Source organism: Chlorocebus sabaeus, chromosome 3 (genome assembly GCF_047675955.1).
Source record: "Chlorocebus sabaeus isolate Y175 chromosome 3, mChlSab1.0.hap1, whole genome shotgun sequence".
NCBI classification, from domain to species: domain Eukaryota; kingdom Metazoa; phylum Chordata; class Mammalia; order Primates; family Cercopithecidae; genus Chlorocebus; species Chlorocebus sabaeus.
Genome location: NC_132906.1, coordinates 7,129,312 through 7,145,089, shown reverse-complemented (window position 1 = coordinate 7,145,089; position 15,778 = coordinate 7,129,312). Strand labels below are relative to the sequence as shown.

The 15,778-nt window shown below is 50.9% G+C and overlaps 1 protein-coding gene across 1 annotated transcript; it reads right to left on the bottom strand.

Annotated features, from left to right (window-relative positions):
• Positions 1 to 10,767: 10,767 nt before the first annotated feature.
• PDX1 (pancreatic and duodenal homeobox 1) lies at positions 10,768 to 15,275 on the bottom strand. The gene is made up of 2 exons (XM_008021806.3): positions 14,870 to 15,275; positions 10,768 to 11,213 (listed from the first exon to the last, which is right to left on the bottom strand). Exons 1-2 carry the CDS (start codon positions 15,273 to 15,275, stop codon positions 10,768 to 10,770), a joined length of 852 nt encoding a protein of 283 aa, XP_008019997.3.
• Positions 15,276 to 15,778: the final 503 nt, after the last annotated feature.

Genomic DNA, 15,778 nt, shown 5'->3' with positions numbered 1-15,778 from the left:
TCAAGTGTCTGTCGGCTGCATAAATGTCTTCTTTTGAGAAGTGTCTGTTCATATCCTTTGCCCACTTTTTGATGGAGTTGTTTGTTTTTTTCTTGTAAATTTGTTTAAGATCTTTGTAGATTCCGGATATTAGCCCTTTGTCAGATGGGTAGATTGCAAAAATTTTCTCCCATTCTGTAGGTTGCCTGTTCACTCTGATGGTAGTTTCTTTTGCTGTGCAGAAGCTCTTTAGTTTAATTAGATCCCATTTGTCTATTTTGGTTTTTGTTGCTATTGCTTTTGGTGTTTTAGTCATGAAGTCCTTGCCCATGCCTATGTCCTGAATGATATTGCCTAGGTTTTCTTCTAGGGTTATGAAATTTATTATTTCACTGCTTCTGTCCATCAAAGTCCCCCTTGGCTCAGCAGTTTCTCTGGTCCAGTGTTGGAGATGCCAGGTCCTTGTGGCTGCCCCCAGTTTCCTTGCTGGCTGTCACCTGGAGGTGATCATTAGCTCCTACCAGCCTCTCTTGGGTCCTTGTCAATGGACTCCCTCATCTCAGAGGCAGCAATGGCTCCATAAAGCCTCCCCATATTTGGAATCTCTTCAACTTTTCCTTCTGCTGTAGCTCTTGAATTCTAGATAGACAAAGTTAATTGCTTTCAAGGACTTGTATAATTAGATTGGGCCTACAAGGATAATCTAGAATAATCTCTTTATTTTAAGTATCTAATCTAATCACATCTGCAAAAATCCCTTTTGCCCTGTAAGGGAACATAGACACAGGTTTCAGGAATTGCAATGTGGACACCTTTCAATTTTTCAGGGGCCATTATTCTGTCTACCATAGATGCATATCCTTCTGATTTGTCTCTTCTCCTCTGCTGCTGAGAAAGTAAGTGTATGGGCTGGAGTGCTCTAAGGGACTAGGGAGGTCTACAACACTTAGGGATGGCAGAATAGAAAGTCAAAGCAGCTTGGATTCCATATATACATTTTATATATATATAATATAAAAATCTGGTAACAACCCACTAAATTGACTTTTTTGTGTGTGAGATGGGGTCTCACTATGTTGCCCAGGCTGGAGTGATCTCAGCTCACTGCAACCTTCACTTTCTGGTTTCAAGCAAAACTCCTGTCTCAGCCTCCTGAGTGTCTGGGATTACAGGTATGCGCCACTATGCCCAGGTAATTTTTTTTGTATTTTTTGTAGAGCTGGGGTTTCACCATGTTGGCCTGACTGGTCTCGAACTCCTGACCTTAAGTGCCTCGGCCTCCCAACATGCTGGGATGATAGGCGTGAACCACCACGCCTGACTAAACTGACTTTATTGACTAATCAGTTGCAACCTACTGTTTGAAAATATACAACATATTATATAAAATATATATTATATATATAAATATATATTAACACTCATCAATATAGTAACATCTAAGGAGATGATTTATTAAGAAGGTCTTGGAACAATCTCCTATTCTTTGGGGCCGGGGGCTAGAGATCCCTAAAATATTCTACTTTGTCAAGACACTTTCTATCTTTGGTTATCAGACTATCCTTAAATTGGCTGAAATACTTGTGCCTTACAAGTAAAGCTAATTGCATGTGGGTATCAATGCTGTTTGACGTGTAACTTCAGTCAGTGTAGCCGGCTTTTGCCTCTGTGTTTTATACAGGTGGTGGTTTATTTTTGCTCATGCCTGGTCAGCTTCAATGTGACTTTGCAGTCCAGACATTCTCTTGTGAAGAGCCGGGACAAGACCTAGTTGTCCCCATCTGAGGGAGGACTCCAGGGCTCCAGGGAAAAGGGCATACATCCAATTGGTGTGGCAGTTGTTGCCTCCCCTGAGGTCCATTGAGCAAAGAGCTGTCTGTGATTTAGTAGGGCAAGAAAGGCCTCAGCTTCTGGAAAAACCACATCCTTCTAAAGGGCTCCACTCAGCCGGGTGAGGTGGCACTCAGCCAGGTGACGTGGCTCTCACCTGCAGTCCCAGCCACAGGAGGCCAAGGCAAGGGAATTGCTCAAGCCCAGGAGTTTGAGACTAGCCTGGGTAACTTAGCAAGATGCCCATGTCCAAAAAAAAAATTTTTTTTTAAAATTAGCTGGGCTTGGTGGCACGTGCCTGTGTTCTCAGTTACATGTGGGGCTGAGGTGAGAAGATTGCTTTGAGCCCAGGAGTTTGAGGCTACCATAAGATCGTAGGACCACACCACTGCACTCAAGCCTGGGCAACAGAGTAAGACCTTGTACCTAATAAATAAAAATAAAGCTTTCCATTCACCCAAGTATGTGCTCTTCACATACCTTATCTTACTTAACTCTCACAGTAGTCACATGAGATGGGATTATCCCTAATTCACAGGCGAGTAGACAAGCTCAAATGGATCAAGTTATTTGCCCTAGTTCAGAAGGGCAGTAAATAGGGAACACAAAACCGGAAGCTAAAGCCCGCCCAACATAGTGAGAAACAGCACTTTCAATTTGTACATTTGGCCAGGGATTGTTCCTTGTTTCCTCCACTGGACTAGAGGACAAAGGGTAGCATGAACAATGGCTTGTGCTTTATACAATCTGTTTGTGTTTCTGTGGAAAGATCCAATCATCCACAGGAGAAATTATCCACTCTCCTGCCTTAGGGCCTAGAAACATAGTCTTTCAATATTAAATAAAAATAAACCATGCATTCATTGATTGCAATAAATCCAGTTATATAATATTTTCTATTTATTTATTTATTTATTTATTTATTTATTTATTTATTATTTTTTGAGATGGAGTGCCGCTCTTGTTGCCCAGGCTAGAGTGCAGTGGTACGATCTTGGCTCACTGCAACCTCTCCGGGTTCAAGCGACTCTCCTGCCTCAGCATCCCTACTAGCAGGGACTACAGGTGCTCACCACCATGCCTGACTAATTTTTGTATTTTTAGTAGAGACAGGGTTTTACCATGTTGCTCAGGCTGGTCCCAAACTCCTGACCTCAAGTGATCTGCCCACCTCAGCCTCCCAAAGTGCTGGGATTACAGGCATTAGCCACCGTGCTGGCCAATTTTTTATTTCTTAGAGATTGTTTTGAACATTTAAAAATGCTTTATTTAGAGACAAGGTATTGCTCTGTCACCCAAGCTAGAGTGCAGTGGCACAATCATAGCTCACTGCAATCATAGTCCTAAACTCCTAGGCTCAAGCAATCCCCTCTCCTCAGTCTTTCAGAGTGCTAGGATTACAGGCATGAGCCGCCTTGCCCAACTCTATTTTGTAAATTTTTTTTTTTTTTTTTTTTGAGACACTGTCTCAATCTGTCACCTAGGCTAGAGTGCAGTGGCGCAATCTTGGCTCACTGCTACCTCTGCCTCCCAGGTTCAAGTGATTCTCCTGACTCAGCCTCCCAAGTAGCTGGGACTACAGGCTACTTGGCTAATTTTTGTACTCTTAGTAGAGACAGGGTTTCAGGGTTTCACCATATTGGCCAGGCTGGTCTTGAACTCCTGACCTTGTGATCTACTCACCTCGGCCTCCCAAAGTGCTGGGATTACAGGCATGAGCCACCGCGCCTGGCCTTATTTTGTACATTTTTTTGTTTGTTTCTAGAACTGTGAAGTGGAAATAATTCCATGTAATATGTTGATTTCAAATTAGCAGTATTTCCAGACATATTTAGAAGTGTGGAACTTCTGAATTTTCTAGAGCATATGTAAATAAGAGAAATGACTTCAAAATGTTATACCTTTGGAAATCAGGTTCATTGAGAATTCTGAAAGAGGAGAGATATAATTTATTCAATGATGTAAATAATTAACAGCAAAAATATTGCTACATGTAAATTTTTTTGAATTGACAAATAGTACTTGTACATATACATGGGGTACATAGTGATGTTTTACTCCATATTATGTGTGGTGACCAAATCAGGTTCTTTACACTTTTTAGATGTGTAATTATCATTAGAAGTGAGATTTCAGAGTATTCCACAATGTAGACGACTATCTTGAATGCATGCTGATAATATGGCATATATTTAAGGTTTCTATATGCTCTATGTTCAGGGAAGGACTCCAAGGTGTTCAACCTAAAGTTGAATGATAGAATACTGCTTAAAGCTAGAGCTATTTATGCTTTCAAAAGCCATGGGATCTCATTTACAGAGGAAATAATTTTAATGAAACATCAGGAATATAATTTTTTTTTTTTTTTTTTTTTTTTTTTTTTTTTTTTTTGAGGCAGAGTTTCACTCTTGTAGCCCAGGCTGGAGTGCAATGGTGCAATCTCGGCTCACTGCAACCTCTGCCTCCCAGGTTCAAGCGATTCTCCTGCCTCAGCCTCCTGAGTAGCTGGGATTACAGGCATGCGCCACCATGCCCAGCTAATTTTGTATTTTTAGTAGAGACGGGGTTTCTCCGTGTTGGTCAGGTTGGTCTCGAACTCCCGACCTCAGGTGATCAGCCCGCCTTGGCCTCCCAAAGTGCTGGGATTACAGGTGTGAGCCACTGCACCTGGAAGGAATATAATTTTATCATGCGCATTCCATCTTACAGATGTGTAAATATACCATACTTTAATATGGGAACCTGGTATTGACAGGTTATCACTAGGTAGCCTATAAGCCTCATCCCTTTCAGCCACTTTCACTCTGAAATCACGTATTTGTAGCTGCTATTATCTGCAGACCTTGACCTCCCCTTCCTACCCAGTGTTTCCTGCCAGTCTCTTCGCACTGCTCAAACTGACCATGGGAAGCAATTTCCGGAAGGCTGACTGCCAGATAAGAGGCTGCATCATTCCCATTTCTTTTGCAAGGAGGCCTTCTGCTTCCTACTGCCCTGCCTCAGTTTTCCATCAGGTTTATTGCTCCCACATCTAGCCTGTTAGAGCTGGGTTGGAGTAAAACTTGATTCAGTATCAACCCAGAATTTCCTTCTCCTGACATTTGTAAATACTTAATTTTCAGGAGGCTTTATAGGTAAATTTGTTGAGGTCACGAAATACTTTAGTTGTGAACTTCTTTTTTAGAAAGAGAAGATTTTTAAGTTCCTTATGGTAGTACTTTAGCAATCTGTCAGCTTCTACCAAAGTTTCAACTTTGTGTTATTCTAAAGACAGCACTTCTTGCCTTCAAACGTTGTGTCAACCCAAAGAATTGAGACAGTAACCTGAGCGGACAGTTTTCATCATCAGCAATGCCATCAGACACCTGTGAGATGGCTGTGCTGTAATCCCAGCACTTTGGGAGGCCAAGGTGGGTGGATCACTTGAGGTCAGGAGTTCAAGACCAGCCTGGTCAACGTGTCGAAACCCCGTCTGTATTAAAATACGAAAATTCACCAGGCTGAAATACAAAAATTGATGGCTGGCGCCTGTAATCCCAGCTACCTGGGAAGCTGAGGCAAGAGAATCATTTGAACCTGGGAGGCGGAGGTTGTAGTGACCCGAGATCACATCACTGCACTCCAGCCTGGGCGGCAGAGTGAGACTCTGTCGCAAAAATTAATAAATAAGTAAATAAAATAAAATGTATATAGGAAGATTTCCTTGGTCCCCAGATACACCTGATCATTGTCACCATGGCAACCCACATAAGACCATCCTAAACCCATGCACACAAACACACATAGGTTACACAGGCATCCTCAGAAACACAAAGATGGGGAGACTCACCCTCAGACACAAACCACAACTACACACACACAGAGAGAGAGAGAGAGAGAGAGACAGAGAGAGAGAATGAGAGAGAGAATGGGTAGTGGGGGGATGGAAATAGAACAGGTAGATTTCACCAGTTTGAAAAGTAAAGTACAATACTTAAATTTCAGTCAAACTTAAATGCATTGAACTGAACTAGTTGGAGAGGATGGCAATGCTAGACTAAGGAGGCCAAAATTAAGAAATCAAAACAACTCTTGTTGAAAAGGAGACATTCATTTTGGGGAATCATAGTGACTTCTATTTACTCTGGTAAATTCAGTCACTGATAATCAATTCAATCTCCATGACGGTATTGACCATCAAGTGGGAAGATGGTGATTTGTCTTGTAAAAACTGTGCTTCCAGGGCAAGCACTGTGAGACTTCCAGCCGTGCCGTAACAAAGCAGGAACCCAACATAGGTTGCTGAATGCGTTCAGGCCCCAGTACTGGGGCGAAGAACAAGTTATTTATGGACGTCAGCCCTGTTAAAAACAATATGCATGACCCGAAATCATCACCGACTGTCAGATATTGTATGGTATGGATTTAACTTTTCAAGGTGAGAACTTCTTCAAGTACTATGTTAGCCCACCTACAGGAAAAACTACATTGCGGAAGAAAAGGAGAGGCGGTTTTTTGTTTCCCATGCACTATCTTTTGTCACTATGAGATCCGACACTACGAGTTTCCTATGCCGGCAGGAAACAGAGGGACCTGGAGAAAGTCCCAAAGCTCTGGCCCCCCCTGGACAAGCGTGCGCTCCCAGATACTCCACCCGGGTCCCCATTTTCAGTGATTTCCACGTGACGGTGTATGGTGAGAAACTGGTGCCGGATTTTCCGAATTGTGGGCCTCAGCAGCTTGGACAGAGCTAGGAACGTGATCCAAGAGGTGGGGGCGCGCATGGAGCTCTCGGTAGGGGCTCCACGCGTGATCCGCCGGCGGATCGCGCGCATCGCTGGGCGGCGCTGGGTGAACTTACCTTACCTGGGGTTGAAGATTCGAAGAGGAATGGAGGGCTGGTGGCTCCAGCTTGGACGGTCTTTGGGGCATGGAGGTGCAGGTGGCTGCGCTCTTGGATTTCTCCTCGGGGTGAGCAGGGTCGGGCGGTCCTGCCGGCTCTGGAGCGCGTATGCTGAGCCAGCGCGCACTTGCGCAGGGCTAACTGCGTTCAGCGTTGGCAGGAGCTCTGCTCTTCCTCTGCACCCAAGGCCACTTCCTCCGTTCCCCCACCCCCGACCTTTTGAAGGCCACTGGTGTCTGTCCATTATGAAAGGAGTGCGCCAAGCCCAAGAACAACAGAGGGAGGCTGACAGCTCCCGGAGAAGTCAGGTACTGGGGTCAACCCTGGAGTTCTGGGACCAGATCACTTCCTTTGCGGAAAAGTCTTTCCCGAAGCCCAACTGGCTGCTTTTTTCGGCTTCCTTGGAGATCTCCTTACGGTCCCCTCATTCTGGAGAGCCCAGCACCGTGCACCGGCATGCAGTGCTGAGCGCCCCCTCCCCTCAGGGTCCTCGATTCGCATCCACTGGCCCGTTGGCTGAGGGTGGCCGCTCAGAGTTTGAGCTACACAGTTCGGGCCCCACGCGAGTCTCCCTGTGGGGTCTGATCCAGGAGGTATCGGTCCAGCTGCCTGAGGGGTCAGGACGGAGCCCACCGTCCTGCCTCCAAGGGTCGGGTGGAACCCAGAGGGGCCGTCCGCGGCGTTCATTCCTCTCCCGGTACTCTCCTTGAGGTCTCTCCGCCCAGCAGGACTTCGCTCTCCGCTGCCTCCGCTGGGCCCCCCTGGAAGGTCGGTTTCTCCTGTCAACAATGCATCACCTCCTCCACCCCGACCAGGCGTACCGGAGGCTACACCAGGCCCTGTCCCAAACTCTTCAAAGACGGCCTCATCTCCTTACCGCCTCCTTATGAGCCCACTGTATGGACGAGGAAACGGAGAGTTAAATGATGTAAGCAAAGCCACGGGCAGTAAGGAAGGACTGAATTCAAGCCCAAGGCGGCGCGACCTCCGGAGTCCCAGCTCTTCTCCGCGGGAGGCACAGGCTCCGGTTGCCCGAGTCTCTGCCACCCAGAGAACTTTCAAGCAAAGCTCTTATCCCGGGCCCAACCCTGGGCAGTCGGAGGTCGCACGCCTGCCCGAGTCACCCCGAGCCCTCGGCTCCCCAAAGACCAGTCTCGAGCGCCTCTTCTCCTCTCCTTGGCGAACCCTCGGGCCTCGCAGAGAAGCAGCTGCTGGCCCAATTCGCATAGCCAAGTCAGGCACGGGGCCTCGGAGAGGGCGACGGCTTCTGCGTGGGGTTCGAGGACAAGTTTCTGCGCCTCCACCAACTGGTCGCGGAGCTTCAGTTCTTTGCCTGGTGAAGTTTGCTGTGGAAAACCTAGGGAGTTTATTTACGAGGAAGGGCGTCCTGAAACTAGGCAGTGTTCGGCAAAGATCAGTGGGTAGAGGAACAAAATTCCTATCTGCAGCGACAGTGTGGGGATTTACCAGAGGAGAGGGGCTGCCGGGGGACTGGTGGGTGACTTTAGAAACAGCAGCTTCCGATTGCTTCTGACGACGACGACGTGACAGCCATAAAACAATAGCTACTGTTTGTGGAGGGATTCCTAGTTGCCGAATTAGCATTTTACTTTTTTTTTCTTTTTTTTGGTTTAAACCTCACAGCAACTCCATGAAGTAGTATTTGCCTCCACTTTCTGGATGGGGAAACTGAGTCACTGAGAGCTGGAATCCTTTTATCAGGACTACGGGCTGGGCCAATATTTGAGGGACCAGGGATGTGAGCGCAGATTTGCCCCACCCCAGAGCCCAGGCGGGTGTGGAGAACTGCAGGGAAAGAGCACTCTCAGCGATGCGCAAGTCCCTCTTTCTGATCCAGGGGACTTACTTTTATCCCGAGGGACTCGATTTCTCTCTCCAATAAAACAAAACAAAACAGCAACAACAAACAGCATCTATCTTTGCAAAAAGTGAAAGAAAAGCAACGACTCCTGGGAGTGAGGTACTGGTACTGAACCCAGGGAGCGCCGGGGACGGCCGTCGGGTGCACAGTCGGGCTCAGGCGCCCACCTGAGAGCTTCCTGCAGGCAAGAGCAGAGTGGTCCTAGGGGTTGGAAGCCCTCTAAATCCGGGCATCTTTGCCTCTAACATAAGACACTTTTGGCCCTCGGTCTCCGGGTACGGAGACTCATCCAAAACAACGCTTCATTTAGAAGGGTCACGGAAAACGGCCTCGCCTGCGTCCTTAGCTTTGGGAGGAAAGAGGAGACCCGACCACGGCGGGAGCCAGTGGCGGGTTTCGCCACCTGCAGCCCTGAGGCGTCAGGTGGGCGGCGCTTGGCTCTGCCAGGATGCAATATTGGCCAGCGGTACTCCGAACTGTCTCCCACGCTCTAGGTTCTATTGCCTGAGAAAGTCATCTTGAGAAGACATTCTTCAATTAAAAATAAAACAAAACTGGAAATTCATCCCCTTACAGGGTGCTCCAACTCAAAACTCAAGTGCACTATTTCTTAATTACCTGGTTTTCCCTGATTAGTACCGAAAAAAAATAGACGCTGATCGGCCTGGCCATCATGGCGAAACCGCCTCTACTAAAAATGCAAAAATTAGCAGGGCATGGTGGTGTGAGCCTGTAATCCCAGCTACTCAGCAGGTTGAGGTAGGAGAATCCCTGAAAAAAAGAGGAACCCGGGAACGACAGAATGAGACCCTGTCAAAACAAAAACAAAAACAAAACAAGAAACTCGCTAATTTAATCTTAAAAGTGAATCCGAATCATCCCACTGCCAGAAAGCTTTGAAACAAAGTGAGGAGAATCAGTTTTCATCTCTTCCCATATTATCCGTGTTTATTAAGCATTTCCCACAAACATAACCTGAAAACAAGATCCAGACCTTGAAAAGAAGACAGACCTGGGATGCACAGACCTGTTTGTAAAGAACTGTTTCGTAATTTTAAAATGTTAAATAAGATAACTGGGTTTCCAAACCTTCCAATCACATACGTTTTCATAATTTCTAAAGATGTGAAAGTCATACTGGCTCGTGAATAGTTTGTTTCCAAAGCATGCCAGGCCACTGTGCTTGTCTTCAGCACAGCCTCTACCTTGGAACAGGAATTACATCCACATCCTAAATAGAAAGTTCCAAATATCTTTGGTTTAGTGGTCACCCAGGGGTCCATCTTTCTCCCTCATCCCCAGATCCAGGCCTGTCTCCCCTTGCCTTCCCTGCCAGCAGTGTGGAACTGGGGCACAGGGACTCTGGTACTGCTCCTAAGCCAGCCCTGTTGCTGTTTGCCCTCCCTTGCAAGATGTTCTGTTCCTCAGAAGAAAGGGGTGCAAGTTGTAGGATGTGCAGCAGAGAAGTGTGCAGCTAGAGAAGAGGAAGAGGAGGGATGAGAAGGGGAGGCAGAAGGAGGAGGAGGAGAAAGAGATTAGGAAGAAAGAGGAGGAGGAAGAGGAGGGAGAAGAGGAGGAGGGGGAGGAAAGGAGAGCAGCAGGAAGAGGAGGGGGAAGAAGAGGAGGAGGAGGAGGAAGAGGAGGACTCACTGTATTCCACTGGCATCAATTTCACGGGATCTTTGAAAACTCAAACATTTCCATTCAATTATTTCTAAACTTAAAGTGGTCGCCCGAGTAAGAATGACTTTGTTTATGGGCAGATTAAGGCATTCGGTCCAGCTCCCCTGCTGTGTACTGGGGAGACTTCCAATGTGTACGGTACAGTTTCCATTGTCTTTGAAGAGTCGGCTTCTCTAAACAGGTCCCAAGGTGGAGTGCTGTTGGCGGGCAGGGATGTGTGCAACAGCCACAAACAACGCCAATCCTGTATCACTAAAAGAGGGCCCCAATACTACAGAAACCAATGGCTCTTTTTCTTTCGGAAGGCCTGCCAGCATCTACCCACGGGGCCCCAATCAGCACATGCGCCTGAGAGAGCGGGTTTTCCCCTTTGGTCTAAGGTGGGCCCCGCAAGCAATTGCCGCCCCATTCCACTGCCAGGGCAGGTGGTCCACGCCCGGGGTCCTCCTAGGCCCTCTGCTCCTCCTCGGCGAGTGGTTGATGCCGCTCAGCCAGGAGCAGTTCCTGTCTCTCACCGTGGTTCCTGTGGCCGCCGAGGCGCGACGCTGGAGGGCTGTGGCGACGCGCTAAGGCCAGGTGGCAGGCGGCCCTCTCGGGCGGCAACTGGGGCAGCGGGCGGCACAGCACCTCCGGGGGGCGGTGGCGGCGGCAGCGCCAGAAGCTCCTCGCCGGAGGTCACGGCGCAGTCCTGCTCAGGCTCCGCGACCCCGCCACCCCCGACTGCTGTCCCGCCTCCGCGCTTCTTGTCCTCCTCCTTTTTCCACTTCATGCGGCGGTTTTGGAACCAGATCTTGATGTGTCTCTCGGTCAAGTTCAACATCACAGCCAGCTCCACCCGGCGCGGCCGTGAGATGTACTTGTTGAATAGGAACTCCTTCTCCAGCTCTAGCAGCTGTGCGCGCGTGTAGGCCGTGCGCGTCCGCTTGTTCTCCTCCGGCTCCACCGCGTAGGCGCTGCCTGCGGGCGACACAGGGCGTGAGTGTGGCCCCCGGAGCCCCGCACAGCCCCCACCCACGCAGCCCAACCCCTTCAAGGGGATCAGGGAGTCCTAGCCCTACCAGTTGCTCCGGCCAGAGCCACCGAGCATCCCATTTCAGCGCCTAGTGTAGGCTCGAGAAGCCCTTCCCTAGTAAAGGAAACCTTTTTATTGGAGGCCAAACCCGAGTTGGCTCTCGCCGTGAGCCTAAGCTTGGCTCGGCCAATGAGTGGTCCTTGAATGCGCTCGTTTAATCGGTGTTAATCAACTGATTGATGTTGATTTAAATGTAGGTAATAGATAGTTAAACCGACTGGATCCTACCAAAACAATAAAATGCCTTTAATTCAGGGCTTAAAAAAACCTCCTGACGGTGATCCACAAATGTAAGAAATACATTTCAGATCGTTGTGTAGTTCACACACGGACATTGTAGTCAGTTATACGGACAAATCTTAAGAACGTAAAACAAACTTTTACCACTTATGATGCTATCTACTATTTTCCCCACTATCTGCTATTTCGTTTCAAAAATACTAATCTCTATCTAGTAAATTGATTTTATGACCTGCGAATGGGTGCAGCCTGCAGTTTGAAAATCTTTGTGCTAATGGAGACTATGACACATTTTGTTATATCTGACCATGTATTTCCTCTCTATATATTTATATCGTAATTAGTCCCAACCTGATAACCAGCAAATTCTCCATACTTGTTTTAACTTCAGCGGGACTTCTGCCCTGGAAGTGAAGAGCATATTGTTCTAGGGGTCACGTTGGCTAGAGCAGAACTCTGGCAGCTCCAGACTCTATGCCCTGGATCCCAAATGCCCTCAGAGGTGTTGAGGGGAGACACAGGGGCCCTAGCCCAGCTGCCAAACCGACAGCCCCACGGAGGAGGGGGTAGTGGTGCAGAAACAAGCCTCACGTGTCTCCAAGATGCAACAGGACACCCTGGACAAGGAGGTTGGAGACCCACATTCACTGCCGCTGCGCTCAGCCAGGTCCCAATCTTTTCTTTTCTGTGCAAAATACTGACTGCACCCAGACTGTGGATGCTGACGCGGGAAATTCCACCAAAGCTCCGGGGAGAGACTTGTTTTGGAGCAAAGGCCGGGGACATTTCTCCTGTGAATGCTGGCTAAGCCTTAGGAATTGAAAGGCGAGTGTGTGTGTGTTGGGGGCAGGGTTAATTTAGCGATGGAACCCTACTGGGTCCCCCCCCGCCCCGTGGAGAAAAGGCGCCAGAAGCTGAAGCAGAGGCTCAGACCCTAGTCCAGGGAGAGTCCTACTCCCTGAGGGCATACCCGAATCTACCTGGCATCCCAGGCCTGGGAGAGAAGCGAGGCGGGCCTTCAATAAACATTTTGAAAGGCTCTCTAAAGTTTTTACATTAAACCCACATGTCTCTGGGTTCCTGCTTTAGGCTGCGGGCTTCCTGAAGTCCCTGCGAAAGACTGTCCTGGGAGAGACTGCCCGGGGTGCACTACTCCCGGGGGACCTGTGCCCAGCGCGACGTGGCAGGGGTGGAGGTTGAGGATGGTGGGAAAAAGTCAAGGGCGCCGAGCCTGGGCCCTTCCCCAAGACGCAGGGCGAGGCAGTTTAGGTGCCAGCTGGCCAGCGCTGCTGAAGCATTTGGGGGTCAATGTTTTTCAAAACCTCTGTTGTCATTAGCATTCAGATTCGTACTGCCAGTGAGAGCCCTTTTGTCACTTCGCTCTTCCCAGGGGCAGGTGGGTTTGCAATTTTTGAGTTCCGGCTCTATCGAAAGTTTCCGCTAGAGGAACGCGGGGATAGCAGCCGGCCCCAGAGACGGCTTCCTGGGGAAGAGAGCGGAGGTCGGCTCCTTCCCCGAGAGTCGAGCGTGCAGCGAGTTAGAGGGCGCCAGCAAAGGCCTGGGGCCAACTCGAGCCCGAGAGTGTCGCCCTACTTGGGTCCCCCGAACCCACGCCAAGTCTGCTGATTTGCCTTCTGGTTTTACTTTCTGGCTTCTTGGGATCAGCCTAAGCCCAAGTCCTCCAGAGCAGAGGTATACCCGCTTGGGTTGGGATAAGGACGTTCCTCCACCTCACAAAACCGCTTTCGGAGACCAGCTGTAGCCCATTTCCTGAGGAAGGCCCAGGCCGGGAGAGCAGGAGCTCCGAGGGCCTAGGAGGCCAGAAGAGAGGCCTGGAGGGGAGGCAGCCCTGGAAGGGAATTGGTTGGGGAATGGGAGCCCCCCACCTTTGTTCGAGGGACTGTCCTCCCGCCTCCTAAGAACCCCGCATTTCCGGAGACTTCAAGGCCTTTCGCCAGGGTCGCGCGAGCTGGGTAAGTTCGCAGAGGCGCCGCGGCAGCTTCTGGCCCCCTGTCAACTGGGTTTCGCTGGAGGTGGGGACGACTGCAGCGCAGTTCAGCCCTCGTCCTGCTTCAGGACCTTCGCCTTAGCGAGAAAGTGAACTAGGAAGGGGAAAGTCCCACGGACCCCGGGCGAGCTAGGGTCCCCCTCCCTCTCCCGCACACAGCCCCGCCTATCTGTGCCTGGGCTCAGTGTCAGGCAGGGCTGGCCAGACCCCGCAGATGGGTGCTGAGGATTCTCGCGGTGCGCCGGGGGACGCCGGCTCGAGCTGTTCCCCCTACTCCCGGCTGCCAGTTGAAAGGAAAAGGCAACTATTTGCGGTGCAGGTGTGACCAGAAGTGGCTGAGGCACGGCAGTGATGACAGTGTGTAGCGGCGAGGACACAGGCCGCGCCGGAACTCGCCGCCCGAGCGGGGCCGCGAAGGACCCGGGGGCTACTCTGTGCCTCCGGCTCCCGGCTCCGGGAAAGACCTTCTGTTCTCCGCCGGCGCGGAGGGCCGCAGGCACCAGGCCTCTCGCCTCCCCACTGGCTAGGCAGGGAGAGCCCATCTCCTGCAGAATTACTTCCTGGGAAGCAGTGCGGGGAGGCAGCTTCAATTGCTTTCGGTTGGTGAGAAACGAATTCGCTTCTCAGATTGCTCTCCTAGCTGCCAGGCTCTGACGTAGAGAGGCCGGCCTTCAGCCTCGCGGTGCCTTACCCCAGCCCCTTCCTCTCTACTCCCATCCTGTTTCCCCAACCAGGGAAGCCGGACACTGCGGGATTGGGTGCAATTTCCTTTCCCTCCCTGCCTTTCTGCACCTACCTGGCGCCCCTAGATGCCTGCCCTTCCTTAACGAAGTGCGGGAAGTGAGAGGATCCGGGGCTCCGAAGGCGATCTGGGGCCTGGGTCAGAGGCACCCTTGTCTCTACTCGGTTTCCTCGACGTGCACTACCAAGGAGTCTTGGGTTCCCGGATCCCCTGCTCGAGGAGGATCTATAGTGTCCAAAGCCCTGAGCTGGACTCAGCCTCAGCTCTCTAGGGATGGCTCTGGGGGCGCGGGCTCCTGGGGCGAAGATGGGCTCAGTGTACAGGGAAGAAAGGAGTTTACGCTCCCAGGACAGTAGAGTGGGAAAGATGCTTCAAACTGGACCAGAGAAGCGCTGCTGTGAGGGATGGCCTCGTTAACTCCGCGATGTAGTTTAGTCCGACTTGGGATAATCCAAGGTGCCGGGAACAGAGAGAAGGCTCCTGGGAGCTCTTGGAGGTAGGGCGGCCGGGTGAGAACCGGAAAGGAGAAAGGGGTGGGGAGCCAGGCTTACCTGCCCACTGGCCTTTCCACGCGTGAGCTTTGGTAGACTTCATCCATGGGAAAGGCAGCTGGACGCGGTTGGGCTCCTCCAGGACGCCCGGCTCGGCTCCCTCCGGGAAGGGCCCGGAGGGCGGATGGGGGAGCGCGAGCTGAGCCGGGAGGTGGTGGTGGAGGTGCGCCACCGCGGGGTCGTCGGCGAGCGGGGGCACCTCGTACGGGGAGATGTCCGGGGGGCTGCCCTGCTCCAGCGCGCCCAGGGCGCCGGGGAACTGGGGTGGCGGCGGCGGCGGGGGCTGGCGGCCCATGTACAGGCACGCAGGGGGGCTGGCGCTGAACTCCGGCGCCGGGCCTCGCTGGAACGCGCATGGGTCCTTGTAAAGCTGCGTGGCCGCGTAGTACTGCTCCTCGCCGTTCATGGCTGCGGCCCGGGCTTGGGCACCGAGAGCCGGGAGTCGGGAGCTGGAGCCGGGGACTTGGCACTGTGCGGCGTTCCCACTCCCGGCGCCACCCCTGCTCGCTTTGACAGCACCGCACTGATCTCCGAGGGAACCCACAGCCTGCGGGGACCGGCGGGCCGGCCGCCGCGCCATAGGCTCCGCGGGGCCCCACGTGGTTCAGCCGGGGGCCGTGATTGGCCTGGCTGACCGCCCTAAGAGGCGAGGCCAGGTACCCGCAAGCACCTGCTTTCGTTCCAATTTTCTCTCTCAGCTGAGTTTGCTGCACACCCCTGAACGGGCAGCTGGCGGTGCTCTGCAAAGTGGGCGCTCACGAAAACATCAGAAACATTCATTTATAGAAACATTTTCACCGTGGCTTAGACGTTTCTATTTTCCTATATTTTTCTATTTTCCTACATTTTCTGTTATATTTGATAATGGACATAGTGTGTTTGTTAATTGATATAGTTTACAAGGAGACA